Source organism: Scomber scombrus, chromosome 2 (genome assembly GCF_963691925.1).
Source record: "Scomber scombrus chromosome 2, fScoSco1.1, whole genome shotgun sequence".
Lineage (NCBI taxonomy): Eukaryota > Metazoa > Chordata > Actinopteri > Scombriformes > Scombridae > Scomber > Scomber scombrus.
The window spans coordinates 13,773,597-13,794,907 of record NC_084971.1 but is presented as its reverse complement, the minus strand read 5'-3'; the positions used below and the strand labels follow the sequence as shown (position 1 = coordinate 13,794,907).

Sequence of the window (21,311 nt, the reverse complement as noted above, 5' to 3'; positions counted from 1 at the left end):
ATACTCAATCTCATTCGTCTTACATGTCTGTCAGGATGAAAAAGTTAACGACGGATACACAAAATTAAAGTAAATGTTTTTAAAAATATAGTAAGTTTAAATGAAGCACCACTCATACGCTACAACTAATTATCAAGCTATTCTACACCAAGTCGCACTAGTACTTTTCTCTTCATCTGTTGGTTCATCGGTGGGGTCCACTTCCATCTTTGCCGGTGATTCATCTGTGGAGAGTTCCTCAGACTTTTCCTTTTCATCCACAGCTTCTTTCTTTTCTTCTTCCATCCTCTCATTAGAGTCCAAATCCTCAACAGACATCAGATGATCTGTTACAGGTTCGGAGAGGGTAGATGAGTTTTGATCTCTTGCGTCACTGTTTGAGGCAGTGACTCCCTGAGCTTCTGATGCGGCTACACTGGGCCGTCGACTCAAGTCCAGCAGAGTACATTTCTTGCCAAGTTTAGCATCTTTGGGAAACAGAATGAGAATGAGTTTATTTTTCAAAACAGCTTGTAATTTAGGAGCATGACTCATCTATTAATAAAAAAAATAAACACGCTTGAAAAGGATTATCATGCGGTCTCAAGCTTCTAAGTTGTTCTACATAAGGAATGCCTTGAAAAACATGATGGTTGACATAATTTAACACAGTAATTAATCTGTAGCTTTACTGGACATTTTGAAAATAATACTTTGATTGGCTAAATGAGTGCAAATCTCTTCAAAGTTTGGAAAATTTTGACAGCCCTAAAGAGATTTCCAGTACACAACTCAATGTAATCCAGTTACATCAAAAGAAAGAGTTGATTCATAAAGGGCAAACCAACACACATAACTACATCATTGAGATGAGACAAAGAGACTTTAAATTAGAAAAAACAAAATTCCAAATAATTGAAAACCACATTTTAGGCCATAAAATCTCCTGTTCCAGACCTTCCAGTTCTTTGCGGTAGTTAGCATTGGTGTTGCCAGGAAGCCTGGGGAGAAACCGCTCCACATAGGTCTTACTGATCCAACTCCAGCCCCCATAACCCGTAACGCGATACTCCTCTCCTTTTTGTTTCCACACCTTCACATAGGACAAGAAAAAAAGAAGAGGAATGAGGAAGAGGAGGGAAAAAAGTAAAGGAGTGATTAAGAAATCAGAGGTGAAAGGTTCAGAAGAAGAAGAGTGAATTGGGAGAAACACAAAATGAAGGACATAGGTACAAAGACAGATTAAACGTTTAGAGGTTATTCACATACTGATCACTAATTGCTAAAGGAAATGACTCAGCAAAGCTCAACTTGCTGCATCAAAGAGCCCTTGATGGTCACTCATGCATGTGCACACAACATACAGTGTTTCCCACAGCGATGACTCCTGTTTCTAGGAACTAAAGTCTCAATCTGGACTAGACAAAAATATTATTACCGTCACCTTATTATCTAATGTTTTAATTCGTGTTGTGCAGAAAAGTTAGGATGGCAGCATCTTATCAATTCAAACCTCCTGTCAGTATTTACACTGTCACTTCTCAATGTGACTCCCAGGAAATATTTTACAATGTCCTGGACATCAGCACTGGTTTAGTGCATGAGACTGAGAACATCCAGTTGCATTTCCAGTGATTATGTCAAATGACAGTGTGCTATGCACTATACAATACTTATTTACATGATGCATAGATTAACTTGGCAAATTGACAATGATATCAAGCTTGCAAGCAGCAGTCGCACTGAAGGACAAAGCAGAGTACAGAGTTTGTGCAACCTGTTTTGCTTATGTCCAGCCAGTCTTCCTGAATGGTGATAAATGTATAATCTGTGGCCCAGTGTGCATCCCAAAGCACTTTAACTGATACAAAATACAGTGCATGCTCAGAGTGCAAGAAAGTTTTCCTTGTGAGCACACAAAACTGATTCAACTTCTGATATATGAAATTAATCTTACGCAAGGTCTGAGTAATCCGCTAAGAAGCCAAAAATTAGGTGGGCATGTGACGTACCTGGTGTTTAATGGGGAAGGTGTACTTCACCCAGGTGGCCTGTTGCATCGTCTCCTCATCCTCCAGCTTCTTCTCCCTCTTCTTTACTTTCTCTTTCTCCTCGCGCTCCATGGACGTCATGCGATTCAACCTGAAAAAATGTTTATATTATCATAAGAATAGCCTGAGATTGTGTATTAATAATATATTTCAAGGACAATATTGTGATCTGTTTGCTTGCAAAAACCCTGTTGTAGTAGTGGACAGGTCACCTCAAAACAACAATTCACATCTTTTCAAACCTTCAGTCAATCTATTCAACTATGTACAAACATGATTGGAAATATGTTTTTCCTTATTATTAATTGTAAACAGTTGGAAAGCTTTGTGGGCAAATGTAAAACCTCTAATTAAAGATGAGAAGATCATAGTTGCTCTTGAAAATGGCCTGTGAAACACTTACTCACACTTTCTGCTGAAATGCAGCTTACAAAGCTCTGTCTCTCCCTCTCTCACTAACTTTGATGCTCATAGCTGAGTCACACATGCGCACACACTCTGGTCTCAAGAAGATGAAATTTTGGCCAATCATTTCTTTAAAAGGGCCATTGTGGCATTGAGGCAGTAGTAGAGGGAGAGGTGGGTGGTACTGGTAGTGGACTTGCAGTCTAAATATTATGCCTCACAGCTAGGGTGGGCCTTTTGATCTGATCTGGTTATGATCGCCTCTGCCTGCTGAACTGGCCCGCCTGACCGCACATTCCCTGTGTACAGTTTTTCTCTTTTTTGTATTTGAAGTATTTGAATGTTTTGTATTTAAACTGAATTTGTGGAGGGATAATATTTATCAATTTGTAAGTGTCTGAGAAATCATATCAGTGTGCATAAGCTCAGATTTATACAAATATGTGGCATGAATAACTATGCTACAGTATGTGTACCTGGTATGGCCCAGTGAGTCCTTCCAGACTGGCAGCATAGCCACAGGTTTGATGGCACACTCCAGGATGGCCAGAGCCAGAGCAAACTCTCTGGCCTTACTGCACATCTGAACTGCTTTGATCCAGTTGGTCCTAGAAAACATACAAAGAAACACTTTTAAACTTCTCTCTTTACTTGAGTTTTTCACTTTGAGGATACATTTGGTTTTAAGTTTTCAGCATGGTTATGGTGTACATTTACTTTCGGTAAAAATGCCACAATTCTAACCTTCATTTCGACATGTGCAAACCCCGACATACAACTGACAGCCTAAAGCACTAAAACCAATACACACTGAACGTGTTTGTATGGATATAAAGCAAGTACTCCACTCTGATCTGTCCGTACCTGTGTGAGGCCCAGTTAGGGTGCATGAATGGTGCTGGCACATTGTTCTCCAGCTGGATGATGGTGAGTCTCAGTGTGGAGATGGTCAGAACCTTAGAGCCGTGGATGGACCCGTTCCATTTAAATTCTCCTGCTGGTGTCATGCAAAACTTATGGGAGAGATGCCGCCTCTTATCATGGTCCTGATGAAAAGACAGATGAATCAGGTATAAGATCAGAAATCCAGCTTGAGCATCCGAAAGACATACAACAAAGAAAACAACCTGAAGTGTTACTTGCCTCTCTGTGCTGGTGCTTGTTGAGGGCCATGGCATTTGAGCTGTACTGGTTATGATAGACGCGAAATTTGCCCTCCTGGCCAATCTTGAAGTATTGACTGAGGGTCCCCTTCATCACCACTTCCTTGCCACCGCGCGTACTGACACGGGTGATGTCACCTTGTGCATTTACTACTAGTACCTACAGAGGAGAGGAAAAAAGTAATTTCGATTTATTAAAGTGATTTATGACAACAACAAAGTTCATGATATGATCAGAACTCATTTGCAGCTGGCTGCTTTATATTCATTATCGTAATTGTTGTTCCCATAGACAACATCTTTTTGAATAGTCAGAGAATAGTCCGTAAATGTCTCAAACAGCATCTACTTTGTGTACATATCACACTTTGCACACATTTTCCATATATTGTTTGAAAGAGCAATCATTGTAATTCGCAGTTCTCACCTCTTTGCCCTCCTTGAAGCCCTTGTTGGCTTCGTGAACAGCAGCAGCCACCTGCTGGTTCTTCAGCTGGCTCAGCTTGCTCTCTGGGTTCCTAAGCCGCGTCACCATGCGAGTTGCTGCAGACCTTTTACCGCCGAGGCCCATCTCACCGTTGAGCGAATCTTTACCATCCCCTGGAAATGCATTGCCAGGTTCAGTCAAAGACAGAAGAAGCCAAGTCATACACATTTTAAATCTCTACTTGGTACTCTAGACAGTCATGATGAGATATTGCTGTGTCAGACCTGTGTCTTCGAAGCTGGCCAAGGAGGACTGGGAGGACTTGTCAGCCAAGTCTGGGGGTTCAGGACCCCTGGGAGGACCCCCGGTTCCCATGCTGCTGTTACTGTTCTCCTCGCTAGGCTGGGAGGAGTGGCTCAGGCTGGGGATACCATCTCCACTGACAGGGACAGAGTCTGATGATGGGTTTTCTGCTGCAGACAGAAAATCACAGGTAATATTGACCGTAACATAAACAAGGCTAACTTGTCCAGATTGTGTTGTTCTTGGTGTCATAAGTCATCATCTCAACTATCATTCATGGTTCATTTAAGTGTTCCATCAAGATGCAGGTGTTAAACTTACTGAACAAGAAAAACTAAGACAAATTGTTGCATCAAAGCTGTCAATAGTAAAGAATAAAAAGCAAGTCTGCGCAAGTAAAAGCTGAGTCTTAATAAAGAGAGCGACTTTACCGTGATAGCTCTCAAGTAGTTAGTAAAGGCTGTGGCTCCCTCTACTGATAAGTCATGCGTAATGCATGCAACGAATAACCAGTCAGATGGAAAGATGTCACTTGAAAGCAACCAGTCCATGCCACACTTTGCCCTCCTTATAAGAGAACAAAACTGACATACAGCTAACAGATAATAACAAACTGCCACAAAACAAGGCTTGTGCACACATGACGACAACAATAAATAGTGATGTAATTATTAACGATGTATACAAGCATTTCAGAAACATTTTTCAATAAAAAGGCACAATCTAAACAGAAAGTCAACTAATTAAAATGTACCGATTACAAGCAAGCAGCACAAAAAAAGCTTTTTGTAAGATCTATTGCAGCAAGAAAAGTGTACGTTGTCCACAGGTGACTGAGGCTCACTTCTAGTCATGCTGATTGCAGTGACAAGGCCATCTGATTGCAAATCAATCTGTGCAATCAGCTTCTCAGCTCCTTAGAGAGAAAGTGAGCATTAACATCTGAATGTGTTCCAAAGCTCAAGCTTAAATTCGAAAAAATAAAAATTGGACAACTGAACACAAAAAGCCAGCAGATGGAATGAGAGCCACATGCAAAGAGGCAGGCTGGGAAATGGCCAAGAGGAACACCGAAGCACTGGGGATACATGGCGGAACAAACAAGGTTATTGTTTCTGGCAATAGGGTGGTACACAACCATGTGAAGTGGCAGACGGTGACAGTAAAGCAGATCCGCAAGAGGAGCTGAATGAGGACAATTTCATCAAGAAATGTCCTAATATACCTTTGGTGCTGTTAGAGACCTCCATATGGGAACATCCCTCTATCCCAGCCTCTACGGTGGAGGCCGGAGGCTTTGGGGTCTCAGTGGCCAGACTAGAGCTCACGATGGCGGGGGTGGTTTGTGTTGGAGCAGAGGCTGCTGGGAGTAAAGGTCCGTCTGAGATGCTACAGCCACTACTGACTTCTTGGCCAGTGGGTGGAGCTTCAAGGACTACAGATGAACAGCAGCAATGTTGTAAATATATTGGATTTTAACTGCTAACACAAAAGTTACTTGGAGAAAATGAGAGGAGCAGTGATGGTTGGGGCTGACAAATATGGTGAAATCATAAAACCATATGACATCTATCATCAAAAGGAAAAAAAATCTATTAATTTCGGACATTGTTAAAGGCAAAGCTACATATATTACCTTTAAAAGTGAAGTGTATCAGAACTTCTATGGTTATTAAAATTAGCTTTTTAATAGTCATGCAATCATGCATTTATGGGGATACATAAATATTCATTATGCTCTCAAGGCTAATTAGCCTCCCCTTACCAAACTTATAAAAATTCACTTTAAACTCACACCAAGATTTTCCCTGCCCATTCAATACACATCTTATTATTCTGTAAAAAAGCCTTTATTACCCTTGATAATACAAATCCAGCAAGACACACGTAAATTAACGTGTGTGGCAAATTGAGTCTTGAAAAAGGAGCACAGCATTTCTAATCGGCACAAGAGCCAAATAACTGTGTAATTGATTCTTAAATCAATAACTAATTACACCATTGTGATGGTGTCCTTTTTTCCAAGGTTCAAAAACAGAATACAGTGGAGGTGCTGAGAGCCAGAAAAACGTTTTTTTCAGTTCAGACATTGCAACATTTTTATGGTACTTTGATTATTTATTATTTACTATTCAATATTTCATTACTTTGGGATACATGCCATCTTGAAATACCCGAATCATCCGCTACAACACACCTTTTTGGACCAAAAAAACAGCAGTGGGTGGCTTCTCTCTCTGCATTGCAGGACGGAGAGATTTAAAAGATCCTTCGCTCCTACAGCCATCAGGCTGTCTAATTCTTCAATAATTTACAGAAGAGCTAACAGACTAATTGAATTTCCCCTCGGGGATAAATAAAGTAATTTTGAATGTTTAGTAATGTTTTTCAGAGAACTTTGTGAAATATAACTGCTGTAATTACCTCCAGTTTTGACGCCATCCTTCTCCTCTTTGGCCTCTTCTTTTGTCTCATCCTCCTTTGTCAGTTTGACCTTGACATCCTGCTGTCCCTCGTCTCTCAGCTTGGTCTCTTCATCATCCTTCTCTGCACCCATCTCCTTCTTCTCCTTCTCCAGCCTCGCTCTCTGGGCCTCCTCTGCAGCCCGTCTTTTCACCTCCTCCAGTTCCTCCTCCTTCTTAGCCCGTAACCGCTCCAGGATCTCCTCTGGATGATTAAAAACAATTTTTAAGATGATAGAAAACTACTGAGCCAGTGAGTCCAAAAGGGCATAAAATCTGAAGATACAGAGGATACCCTTTATAATATTGAAGTACAAAAAATAACTTAATTAAATGAGTAAAATAAAACAATTACACATTTAATTTAAAAAAAAAAGTGTTTCTAGAAGACAAATATGACATGCATGAACTTTTAAGTTTACCCCAAAACTAAGAGAATTACCTTCAAACTGTCCACCTTTTTCTTACATGATTTGTATAAAAAAGTTTTAAAACTATACATAATCACTGATGTTGACTAGGAGCCACTGAAATCTTAATCTGCTGTTAAACACCATCAGAGTAAGTTTGTGGTCAGAGAGCAACAATGGTACCACACTGTGTTTCAGATTGATCACGCCAGCGTTAATATATGTAACAGCAGTGATAGCCACATATCAAGGGGTAAGTACATTGGGTCATTAATACACAGCGGAAGACTATAAAGTCCTTCATGTGAGCATGACTCATCAGTAGCACCATACCAGATTAACATAAGCAACGCAATGGATATCCTCTGTCTGCACTGACAGGCAATTTGCATAAATTTCACAATGCAGAAAATAGATGTTAAACAGTTGTTTCGTTCATTATCCTTATTCTATCCTCCATTATACCGACTGAACATATGACAGCAAAGAGGAATTAAATGAATGAAAGGAAGTTGTGTCCACAAAACTGATCTGATAAAAACAGACAGAAAAAATCCAATCCTGAAAACTCAGGGAAAGAGGAAACAACACAAAAATGACAACCAACTCCATTCTGTTTTTAATTACTTAAGCAGTGAACAATTTCTACCTGCATAGCGCAAAGGCTTTGATGGAAGATTCTGCGGTCAGATAGTTTTTGTTCAGTACATAAAGTCAGTCTTCATGTTGGGCATGATAATCTGTCAGTGTTCATTCTGCTTCTCAAAAACAGGGCCTCTTGCATCAAGCTAACAGTACAGTATGAAAATGCTTAAGTTATATTATCAATACTAATTTACATTTAAAATGCAGGGCTGACACACGCCAATTCATGTCCATCTCTTAACTATGTAAGATGCTTGCAGGAAGAGAATATTTCTGCTTCACACATATTACCAAGTTCAGAGGAACATCAGAATCTTTCATATGACAGTCAAAATCTGTATTTGAATTGTTTATGTATTTCAACTTCCACACTTTTCATGTACTTTGATTTACAAGAGTCTTGGGATTTTAATGTAGTCTAGCATATTATTTTTGAAAAGTGCTGACAGTTATATTAACCAGAGGAGATCCCAGAAGAAGTGAGGAGATTCATTTTTAGGGCATTAAATATCTTTTCCATTTTGCTTACAAATGAATCTGTTCTGTATCACTTTAGAGTTATATGTGTGCCTCACTCCAGTGCATGTAATGGAACATTTTGAGCTAAGAAAAATGTATTCTGTGCTCAATAAATTTATTTATGCCTTTGCTCTTACCCTTTTAAAGTTCCAGTCAAAAGTTTGGATACACCTTTCCATTCCCTTTAATTACAAAGTGTGTCCAAATGTTTGACTGCTGTTGGAAGGGTACTCTTTCACTCATTCATTTGGACCTCTCAGTTTCTCTACTCTGTGTGCTCACAAACTCTTGGACGGGAAACCAGCTTAAAGTGTGCCACAATTTCAGTAAAGTCTGGAACTGCAGTAAAAAGTTGGAGTAATTTCTGACTGCCCTTTTTGTCTCCAATCCGTTTTCTTGTAGCGTTATCAGTTACTTGGAGAGCATCCCCACACAGGTAGTTTATCCATACTGTATCAACTAATTGTTTACCTGCTCACCTCTCCAAGTGCTTCCTTACTCCCACAGTGACTAATAAAAATACTGTTACTTGCAAGCAAATTGGAGACAAAATCAGAATTCACCTTCAGTCACTGTGAGTGAGTGTTCAAGGGTTTGTGAGCACACAGCAGGGACAATGACAAATAAGCAAAACTGAAAACACTCTTTCTTTGCATGATAATTTCGTAACAAAAAAGAATTTATGTGCTTGCAAAAAAAAAAGAAAAGTTGTGCTTAAAACAAACCACAACACACATTTTACTTCATATATCTCCAGTATCAAGAGTTGCTGGCTGGTTCTGTGCACTGTAGCGAAAGAAAGAAAAAAACAAACACTGTGGGGGCACAGAATGAAACTGCTGCTAGTTTCAAAAGGTTTGACAAAAGCTGCATTTATTCTTTCAAGTAGCATACTTTTTTCTGGTGTCTGTATTATCTATTTCATGGGGGTAAAAAACGTCCAAGTTTGTTGTCGGTGGGAATCATGAACTTATCTGTGCACAGAATATGCTGGTTAGAGGTGTTAATTTCCACTCAAGCTGTTGCATCAAAGGTTAACGACGCATACAGATGCAACTTTAAAAGGGGAATGCTATTCTGCATGGCTTAATTGTTTTGAACTTCCACTGCACAGTTACAAACATGATACGCTGATATCCTCTATGTGCATAATTTTCTCCCACTCGGAAAATAAAAAACATGCACATGCCTTTGGAGGATGCCCCACTGACAGAGAGAAAGAGATGAGGGACTGAAAGGAAGCTCAAGTGCTGGAGACTGGCCAAACTGGGACCAGAGTAAGGTTACATAATAGCTGTGTTTGATTCCTATGGCCCAGCCATCTATGACTGGGTGGCATTCATTAGTACTGGATAGAAGACAGACAGAGGAGTGAAGCGGGGAGAGAGACGGCTGGAGAGAGAGAGGAAAAAAATATCACTTGGGGCTTATAAGAGATCCTTCTCTCCCTCTCTCTCAGCCATCATTAAATGCTGTAACAGAGAGCATCTTGTGTCCTCCGATTATTTATCTTTATAGAAGGAGAAAGAATGAAGAGCTGTTTACCATTAGCAGCAGTGAGGAAACACTTGTTGCTGCCCCGGGCCTTGTTGGTTAGGTCCTCAGTGATGTCCATATGCGTGTGCACCTCGTCCCTTATCTCTTCAAGGGCTGCATTCAGGTCGGCCTCCCAGTATTCCTTATCCAGGCAGTCTATCAGCTCACCTAGCTGGACCTGAACAGGACAGAGTAAAGTGAGGAATGGTCACAACGGCAGAACTAACAACATAAACTCAACACTATGCCAGCGGGACTGCACCAACGTGGCATGTATTGTGGTAAATTAAATACAGAGTTGGACTGTGACACATAACCAAGTGAGAAATTAAGAGTCTCTATCATGAGACAAAAAATTAAATGTGACTGTGTGAAAAGCATTTGTCCCCAGTTAGAGAAAGGGATTTACCTTGGTGCTGTAGTACCAGATGGCTTTGTCCTCCTGCTCACCATCCTCCTCTCTGTAGGGGAGATAGGAGAGGACATGCAAGAGAAAAAAAGGTAAAAAAAAATTAAGAGATGCAACAAGGAGAGGTAGGACAAATAGGAGAACGGTAGAGAAAGATACACTTGGACAACACATGCTTTACATATGCTTCCTTCCTGTATGCTGTTGTGAGGCTGTAGGTACTTCATTGTTATTTGTTTGCCCTTATTTTGTCACTGTGTGCATTTTTTAAATTGTTCATAGGCCTGTCACAATAATTATATGATCAACTTATCGTACAATAACCTAAATATCAACATCATCATGTCTATATATTGACTTATCGTACGATACATGGACATGACATTGATCATTTTTTTACCTCAATATGGCAACACTTCATATTAGCAGCTAAGAAGCTATTCATGTCACATTGGCTAAGCAAGTAGCTGCCTCCATTCCTCACTGTGCATGTCCTGAGTGGAGACTGCAGAAGTGAGTAGCACCAATATATGGTCCAACAAAAGTAGTTATTGTGACAGTCCTAATTGTTCACATAAAATTTGCCAAAGATTGAACATAAAAGTTAATCATCTATCTAAATCTAAACATTAAGATTCATTTTAAGGGTTGCAGATACTAGACACCTACATACATTTAGTGTAAAACAACCATTTCAAATGTTCATTAATGGTCTGCTTGATTGACTATCATCAACAAAGTGGATCTTACAAAAAATGTTAAAGCCTATTTCCATCTCTGTAGTGATTCAGTGCTGTCACATTCTTGTCAGAGACAAAGAGCTACACATCAACTACAAAACCAAAACACTAGGAGCAGATGTGTTAAGTTGTGCAAACCATGGAAGGTGCCACTGCGGAACAATAACCATATATCTTCAAGTGCTCTTGCTAGTGTTTCTCATAGTTTTGCTATACTTACTCATCAGTATATAAAACTATAGCAAGTTTGCAAGAAAGATGTTAGAGGCCTATTTTATATATTTTGGATGAATACACAATTGAGGAAAATGTTAGATGTGTAGTGTATACATGTTGCAATTGTAAAACATCCAAGCTAATATAAAAGTATTACAGTCAGAAGGCTGCAACAGCTTTGAAGTTTCCCACTAATGACAAATGATCTTACAGGTTAGAAGTGTTTTCTAAGAGCATTTCTAATTTAAAAAATCAACATGTCTGTCCTGAAACAACACACACAGCTTGTACACACACTTCATACAGTATCTTGGAAGCATTGACTGTCCATGGTGCTGAAGAGAAAAATCAATCGTTTTAAAAGGTGCAGTGTGTACATTTAGTGGCATCTAGTGGAACGGACTTGGTATGTGTAAATTAGTGCATAATCACCTTAAAAAATAAGAATTGTTTATATCTACATATAGAGTAGGTCTTTTACCACAGACTCTGCCATGTTGCACCACAATGTTTCTACAGTGGCTACAATGGACAAACCAAACACTGGCTCCAGAGAGTTTTGTGGCTACTGTAGGTTCCACTGCACTCTTGTAAGTGAAGGGACAGGGGTTGCAATCTGCAACCTCACCACTAGATGCCACTAAATCCTACACACTGGTCCTTTAAAGTTACTAGTTGTATTTAAATGACTATGCATCATGTTGCAAATTGAAAATACAACACATCATAATAAATATGATATGTATAAATACATAGATACTTAATACAGTATACATAGATACTTAGATAAGTTATGAAACAACAGAAGAATTTCATAGATGCAGGGCTGAGTGATACGATCAAAATCAATATTGCAATATAATATTTTTGTTACTTATATATCAAAAAATATGATCATATGGTCACAATACAATTCCACTGACTGCAAACAATAATAATGAATTATTGCCAGTCCCTACTTCACAAAACACCAATTGATTCAAAGTACTGAGAATCTGAAACATCTGTGAAAAGTGCAGCTCTCCTCAATTCAAGTTTCCCATGAAACGGGAGCATCTGTGGGGAAGAAGGGGTTGAGTGATGAGAAGAAAGCCCAAGATTCTGCAGGGCCCAGCACAATAAGAAATATTTTTCTAGGACACTTGAGTCTAGGTAGCAGCAGCTACAGAGTGAAATTCTTGACAGCTTTTTGCTCAGCATGGTCCATGCCCAGGGACTGACGCCTGAGGCCATGTAACAGTAGTGTCTACTCAGCATCCTTCCAAGACTTCAGTAGAGGCTCATGTGTGTACAGACACACATACTTTCTTCCGTGTAAATTACTTGAATGCACTGTATTATAGTATAATAATAGAGTTAAATGCAGTGATGACAAACCTTGATCCACCTACCCCCTTACATATATTATTGTTTAGGTGATCCATGCTCCTTTATGGTTTATGTAGCAGTCCTTTTACTGCTGCTGAACCAGCACACACAACATCTGTGTGTGCTCAATACAAAGATAATTTGCTAACGTATGCGACCAATACTGCTGATGGTCAGGTTATGTTAAATCCTATGAGGAATGTAGTTATTTTTGGTTAGTTAAACAGCAAGTCGTACTACCATACAGAGCCACACTCGTGCAAGAAACTAAGCTTGTGGTGGTATGCTTAACTTTGTCAGTGAAAAGTACCACTCTGTATATAGTTTATGTAGCGCAGCTGCAGCTAGATCACGGTTTGACAGACAGTGTATGCAAGTAGTTTACAGTAACTTAGGTTTTAGTCCTGATTGACTGTTATTAACCTGTTCTGTAATCCCACTTTCATTACTGGCAGTACGGAACAGTGCTTTTCAAACCAACATTTGCAGTCAGTCTGAATGGGTCTAAGCAGGTAATTGGACCTAACTCAGCTTCATGTGTATACTGCTGATCTGGGTTGAGGTCAGGTTGGACACCACCTGGCTTTGGGCACAGGACAACAAAGAGTTGAGAATGTAATTCAATGTAATTGACTTGAATATTATTGATGTTTCAATGACATAATGAGTAATGAACTACAGGCGCAAACATGTGTCCCTGCGGTGCTCAGGGATTAACCTGTGACAACAGTCTTAGAATGAAGGAGGGTCAAACGCAGGCTGAACACGTGTTAGGTAAAGCATGGGTCTCCCATATTAAAGGGGTATTACTAATGCCTTGGATTAGCAAGGAGGCTAGAGCAAGAATAAAGCCAACCACACAAAGAGCTTCACAGACTTTGTAACATTGCAGTGCACCTCAAGAAGATCCCAAAGCTCACAGTTGCCAATCTTAAGATTAGTGGCTGCAATAAAGTAAACTGACCCACATGAAATGTGGTACATTAGCTGTGCAGAGAGCAGCAAGAGTATATAGCACCAGTCAAAAGTGACCCATTCACTTCAATGAGAAAAGTGTATCCAAATTGTTTTCTGAAACTGCACGCAACAAATTACAGCGGCGTGAATGTGCAGAAAGAAAATTACAAGATTAGTGACCATATCTTGTATAGCGTTTTTCATAATTGTTCATTCTGTTGGTTTGTGACATTCATAGACATCTACAGATTTGCTACCACACTGAATGGTGTTACAGCATTGGAGAGACTCTGCTTAAGAGCTGATTTACCTGCTTCAAAGGCCACTGATTTTCTGCTGATTACTCTTGCAGCTCAAGTACGTATTTTAATCTTTGACAACATCAAATTATGGAATTTTGGACAACTGTTTGACTTAGTTGTGTGCTGGTAGTGTACTGTAACTATGATACTATTTGGGCTATGACTCTCTTGAAAAACAAATTTCAATCTCAGACATTGTAATTAAAAATCAGATAAAGATGCATCACACAGTCAGTCCTGACCAAATGTCTAAGGGCTATTCTCTCTCTCTCACTCTTCTACTGACAAATATTTCAAAAATGTGAAATCCTAATGAAATAATCTTGGCACATAAATGAAACACTGTGAACTTACACCACGATGCGGCGGTTCAGGAACCAGTATTTGCGATTGTGTCGGTCATAGCCGACTGGCAGTTGACGAATAAATGGTTTGCTCTTCTGCACCTCGGGGATGCAGTCCGCCACACCGGGTACTTTGTGTGCCACACACACCTCACACTGCCACTCATCCTCTGGTACCTCCTGCAATGGCGGCTTCACACACTCCAGATGGTAAACAGCTGAACATGTCTCACAGCACAGCAGGTCACCAAGGCGATGGCATACCCTGCAGTGGTCGTCGTAGGCAACCACACCTTCTGACATTAACTCTTCCCTGGCAATGTTGGTCGCCAGAAACTGGTCCACTAGAAACTGGAGAACTTTTATTTTGCTATCCAACGGTTCAAACGGGTAATCCTCGCACTCCTGAAAAGGCAGAATATGCCCGTACTCTGGGTCACTCTCACAATACGCCCGCACCACCTCCGGCCAGGTCATACCGTCCACAAAATATAGAGTTGAGTTGACAGAGTCCTTCACGTCAGCGGGACCAAATGTGGTGTTGGAAGTGTCCTCCTCTCTGAGAATAGCTTTAAGCAGGGAGATGTGGGTTTCTGCCAGCAGTGTGCACTGCTCCTGACTGGACAAAGCTGCACAGAAATCCTCAAAGCGGAATGGGGAGAGCCGCAGCACTGAGCCAAAGTTGCGAAGGACCTCGTAGACAGCAGAGACGTTGAGGAGCTGTGAGGTAGGAACCAGTAGGTCCTCAGAAGACTTGGGAAGGTCCAAGAGAGGAATGTCCTTTGCTTCGACAACAGGAGACTGCGGTCGCGCTGCCCGACTTTTTCTCCGGCCTGTAAGAGCGTAAAGAAAATGAGCAAAGAGAGGAAACGGGAGAAGAAAGGCACATTAATAAAAACAAAAAGTGAAGAGGATATGTGTATAAACTACCGTCAACACAGTGTAGTATCAGTCTACTCTTTACAATATAAACAAACAAATGCAGATCTTTGAAGAGAAAACACGTGTCCGCAGAATAAAACTGTTTCTTTGAGTAACACAGAAAATTCAAATGTTACAGCTGTGTGCATTTTCATGACATGCACAATATGTTCACCATCACTAAATGTAACCTAAATGCCTGACGGTATTAACATCCCTGATGCCTCGTTGGACTACCCTCACTTGTTGAGTGAGTGTGACAAAGGAATGAGAACCAGTAATAAGAACCTGTGGGACTTGCTGTTCTAAGTGGAGGAGTTCAGTCATCTCAGGGTCTTTCCGATGAGAGAACGAGGGATCATGAGATCGACTAGCTGGGTGCACTGGCTGCAGTAATGCAGGCACTGTATCAAAGTGTGGTGTTAAGAGAAAACTGAAACAAACAACACTGTAGTTAGTTTACCTTTGTACCATAACTAATCTAGAGTCTGAAGCTCTGGGAGGCAAATGAAAGAACAAGAATGTTGATACAAAAGGCCAAAATTAGATCCACACGCTGACCAGTCTATCTCTTTATGTTGGGGTGAGGAGCTCAGCGACTGTGCCACCTCCCTAGAATTTCCTGCTGTCCCATTATACAACACAGCTACCAGGTAGGATGCATTTTGGGGGCTGACTGGAAGGATAACCACATACAGATCATGTTGAATGGATTCCCTCTTTGAGCTGGAGAGAAGAAATGAGATACCAGCTGAATAAATTATATCTAGGGTGTTCAACTTATTATCACTGTGACAAGAGGATATTATCATGATGCATACACATGTTACTATATTAATGCCACCCTTAATTATCGCACTAAGCCTCAACAAGGTATGTTCTAATAAAAAAGAATACGATAATAATCTACAGGGTACATGTTAGATTATGAGGATGCCATCAATTTCAAACACTACATAGGATATACACTGTGCCTGCATATTCCCTCTGGACTGTATCTGTTTGTATACTATTTTACTTCTTCTTGACCAACACAGCAATATGAAATAAATCTGTGTATGTGTCTGATGTGAAAGGGTCAATGCAGGTCATCAGGATTAAATGCTCATCTGACATGGTTTGGATTTGATATGAAAGGGTTAACAAACACTTTTGTAATGACTGTAGGATTAGTGTACTTCAACTGTTATAAAATATCTAAAGCCTTATAAGAGAGATACTGGTGTGGTCTAGTCTGCTCATGTGCTTGTCTCAGTCTCAGAGAGATCACTCTGCAGTGTAGGTTACTGCATCTATTTTTCATATGGAGACAAAATAAACAAACGCTATAAAATAACACCACTTCCTCCACACCGTCTGCCAGATTGTATCTTCGGTGTGTAAACACTGCAGTAATCGCTGATAAACTGTAAGTCAATTACTGTTTCGTAAATATTTTGTATTTGAATTATGCATTATGTCTGGTGTTGTCCTGTGGTTTAGCAGTCAAGTGTAAATACAAACAGTGAGGGGAATTAAGGCAGTGGAAGTGATAGTTTCATGAACGGTGACTGGCAGAGATTAACCTATGACAGCAGGTTGGTGTGAAAGGGCAAACTGGGTTGATGGTGAGTTTGTTATTCTGCATCAAACATGAGGTTTGTGTGTGCAATATGCCTGACATGTGCACCTATGTGCCCATGAGAGTGAGAGCAATGTACTGTCTGTCTGTCACCATTGGTCTCATGAAACACCCATAACACTCACGCAACAAAACACTGCCATGTTCACGTCTTTAGAAAAAGCAGGCAGCCTGGTCACTGGAAGTTAAGAGTTATGTGTGGAATCAGTGAACCACTTCAAATGTAATTGCATAAGACTGACGGGGAGCATAGTGAAGTGGTATATGGTGAACGAATTAATAAGAAAAAATATGATGCCACGGAGACAGCAAAAGAGTAAACGTTCCAGTGAAACACAGAAATGTCTGGTAGGACAATTCCTACAAGACTCTTTCAAATCTGAAACATATTCCAGGAGGTATTTTCTTTTTGGTTGGAAAACAAAAAATACAACTATTTTCTAATCCTATCTAGAATGACTTCTACTGATTGGCACGCTATTTCAGGTGCATCCCATTATTATATAACATGTTTTTTTTTTTTGCTGGCTCAACCTCATTAACATGATTGTCCATAACTGGGGAGGGCATGGATCCAATTTGCTCACCTGAAATACATAAGTGTGGTTACTATGGTAACGGTCCACCACAGGACGTAACGCTGTAATGAGTGTTTGCAACAAGTGAAAAAGGGCGCCTCTCTTCAAAACAAGGACCTGTCAAACTCCTATCAGGCATTATGGAACTAAAACATTTCCTCTGAAATTGAGCCAGACACGGAGAGCAGGTGTGAGTAACTTAAAATCATTATTTATTTTGATGGTTAACACTTTTATTTAAGTACAGCTTCAGGAAAAGTAACCAATGAGCTGTTTATTTGAGACCAGCTGGAAACAATGTTTACAAACAGCGTGTTAATTTAGAAACTGGATTATAATTTTACACAAGTAGAAATGCTGAATGAATGAAATTTAAGTGTCCAAGGGAGTTCATACGATCTATATATCTCTATCTGTGTTAAAAGTGCAGCGCGCATTGAAAAAATAACAGACCGGTAAAACGAAAAAAAAGAGGCAGGAATTAATTCTTCATTATAAACTAACAACAAAAATGTGCTGATCCGACAAAAGTCAAAAACACGAGAGCCGGTTTAAGCGTGGAGCAGATCTGCAGGCAGCGGCCAGCAGAGCACACGGTAAACAAAGGCCTGTTTCTGAGTGCAAGCTCCATTTTGAACAATGCGGCTTGGTTTCTGTGCTGAGCTGAAAAAAATGAAGCAACGCAGACCTGTTCCCGGTTTAAGTGCGTGCACTTGCAGACCAACGTACCTGGGGTGCTACCGAGCGTGCTGTGGCTCCTAAAACTACTCTCGGTGCAGTAGCTGGCATCATCATCACCAACACCAACACCATCATCATCATCATCATCTGGTAGCTCCTCCAGATAGTCGGAGTCGTTTCCCAAGGCCTCATCTTCTTCAAGATCCGACGACGGGTTGTCGTTTAGGAGTTCGTCTTCGTCCGACCTGTAGCTTAAATTATCGTCCTCCTCGTCGCTGTTGTCGTCGTAAACCACCTTAGTTTGAGGCCGCCTCACTCCGCCTCTAGCCCCGCGGCCGCCTCTCGACCCCCTGCCTCTCCCTCTGCTTCCTCTACTCCGTGAACCCGCGGCTGCCACAGCGGCGGAGGCTCCAACTTTCCTGCGGCCCCGGGACGAATGAAAGTTCTCTCGGCCGGAGATGTCCGTGTCCACCTCCGCGGAGCCGGTGCCACAAACGCCGCCGCTTCCTCCCCGTCCTCGGCCCCGTCCTCTGCCTCTCCCCCGTCCACGCATCCCTCTGCTCCTGCTGCCCCGAGAGCCGCGGACTGGCCCCGGTGAGCCTTCCCGCATCGCGGCTGCTTGTTTGGGCGGCCTTCCTCTTCTCCCCCTCATTGTAGGAGAGAGTCTCTTCTGTACCGCTTCAATCTCGGTGCTTGAGTAAGCCACACACAACGGAGGAAAAAAACGGGGGAGGAAAAAAGACAAACACCCGGGTTCCCGCAAAGTCCCCCAACCAAGCCCCGGTCTCAATTTCAGGGCGGAAAGCTCAAACTGAATGGCCGGTGTCCCGCTCTGGGTCGCCTGCAGACGCCATTTTTCTTCTCGGCTCTCCCTCCGTTGAAAACACAGCAGGCCCGAGAGCTGCGTCAAGTCACACACATGCAGCAGGGCAGGCACCGGAAACACGGTGCTACTCGTCTTCAAAGTACAAGCAAAGACAAAATGAGTAGAATATAAAGCAGTAATTCTCAAACTTTTTCAGGTTAAGGTCACCAAACTGACACAAAATAACACACAAAAACACAAAACAACCCCCCCCCCCCCACCCAAGATAAGATTTGTGCATTTAGATGTTTTATTACAGAAAGTGTAAGAAATTAACCCATGGTCATAATAGTCATACTTATAGGCTAGATGGAATTTGGGACCCCTGATATCTCTTCAATGACCCCTGGGGGTCTCAGGACCCCATTTTGAGAACCACTGATGTAGAAAAATAATTGTTTACCAAGGTGTATTGCACAGTAAGACATCTAGAAGAAGATGAGCATATTTGTCCAGGTGTGTAAATCAGTGGCCCTCAAAGTATGACAGCTTTGGTCAAGGATGCCTAACACTCTATAATAAAAAAAATCTAATAGCACAAATCTTATCACATGGGGGTCCGTGGTCTAATTTGAATCAGTCAAGGGGTCCTCGATGTGGAAAAGTTTGAGAACCATTGCTCTAAAATGATCCAGAAAATGAGCTCCATTTTTTTCTACTGTTCTTTTTATTGTGAACTGTGCAAGATTTTGTTAGAAGATTAAAAAAAATAGACATTGATTTTATAAATTTAAACCAGTTGTGTAACGCCAGCTATATGGAGAAAGCCTGTGAAGCGTGGAAAAAAAGCTCTTTAACAAGATAATCTGTAGACACCTAAACGTTATGTATTTTATTTTAATTTTATTGCTTTTATCTTTCTAGTGTGTACTTTATATTTTTATTGTGCTTCTATTGTGTTATCTATGTATTGTGTTTTATCTTGTTGTGCAGCACTTTGGAAAACTTTGTGTTTGTTAAAATCGTGCTATATAAATTAAATGGATTGGATTGGATTGAACTTTCACTGGGTAAACATATTAAACGCCTTATTTATTTCCACAGTGATACAATTACTTAATTAAAACAACAACAAAAACAAGCTTTAAATATTTTAGGGTTAGACTTTAGTGCATATGCTGAGTGCTGGCTGTAAAAATGAGGAGAGTATTAACCAGATTTAAGTTTAGCCCTATATGCACTAAATTTGCATAATCCTTTTGTTGTAAGTGTAACTAGAGTTTGAGAAACAGGATGTCCAAGTGCATACAGAATATGGGTCTTTACATCTCTCAAATGAAGTTTGTTGGCAGTTGTGCCACAGAAATATAAATTAACAGCATATGCTGTTGGATTGGATATTATTTACATAGGCTATAATGATGAAAGATGGGTCAAACACAGTAGCATTAGGACGATGAAGGAATCTGCTTGAAACACTGAGAGACGAACGATCATTTTGAGCTAGTGTGTTTTGTGTCCAACATATGGTAATAATGCTAACAATTGCATGTAGTTTGTATGTAATTTAATGTAATGGTTTCATAGTAACAATGCAGGAAGTGCTGTCCCCTCTCTTCTCCTCCTCATATCTAATTTGACACAAGCAGGCCTCAGTGGACGCAGGGTCACGTGACTCACTATTCTACAATGGACGCAATTGCCATGCTAGTTCATAAAATTAGTTATCCGTGCAAAGGCTGTCCGCCAATAGTACTTCATTAACGCTACTTGATTGTGATAGGCGGTCATGGTCGCAGCAGGGTCAAACATATGCAGGGAAACACATTATCGGCTCTGTGGCCTTCGTCGTCACAGCACAGCACAGCGAAGATAAGCATACGTCCGCTGCTAAGCTCTGTTGTTATTATTATCATTCTTACACGCGCCTAAATGAGTAATGGGAAAAGTTAACATCGCAGGAATAAGTTGACGTTTTAAAATGAAGCGAATGTGCAAACAGCTGTACTTATTGTATATTTAAATGCATCTTATATTTCATTTTAAACTACTTTTTATTCATTAACAATGGAGAGAGGCTCGATTTTCAGTCATAGTCCACTTCAGTTTAAGAAGCAGTGCTCAACAAACCTGCGAAATTATCGATTGAAACCATGTAGCCGCTCACAGTAGCATTTAACCAAATCGTAGCAATAGACGTGCAGCACAGTGTCTTGCCTTTATCCTGTGCTACCTTCTGGGTTTGACAATTATATGACAAAGACAACTGTTCATTTTTCGGAATTGTTTCTTGTGAATTTTGCCAGCAAGGTATAGAGCGGTCAAAACGCAGAGCAACTAGCTAGGCTGCGGGCTACACTGAAGGAAAGATGTCGCTTCCACTCAGAATTAAACAATGATATTAATACATAATTAATAAATGCGTATGTGTTATTTTATAATCTCACAACTATACATATTTTGCTATCA

At 40.6% G+C, this 21,311-nt stretch overlaps 1 protein-coding gene across 1 annotated transcript in view; it reads right to left on the bottom strand.

Moving 5' to 3' along the window:
* The window catches only part of LOC133990613 (nucleosome-remodeling factor subunit BPTF-like), a gene marked incomplete in the record, with an annotated part of 47,701 nt that extends 28,811 nt beyond the window's left edge, over positions 1-18,890 (bottom strand). Inside the window, 14 exon segments of the mRNA XM_062428980.1 lie at positions 165-467; positions 937-1,072; positions 1,992-2,121; positions 2,912-3,043; positions 3,300-3,481; positions 3,579-3,758; positions 4,026-4,198; positions 4,310-4,498; positions 5,554-5,763; positions 6,753-6,995; positions 9,910-10,078; positions 10,310-10,361; positions 14,247-15,069; positions 18,086-18,890. Coding sequence (XP_062284964.1) covers positions 165-467; positions 937-1,072; positions 1,992-2,121; positions 2,912-3,043; positions 3,300-3,481; positions 3,579-3,758; positions 4,026-4,198; positions 4,310-4,498; positions 5,554-5,763; positions 6,753-6,995; positions 9,910-10,078; positions 10,310-10,361; positions 14,247-15,069; positions 18,086-18,689 — 3,526 coding nt within the window.
* Between the last annotated feature and the right edge of the window lie 2,421 nt (positions 18,891-21,311).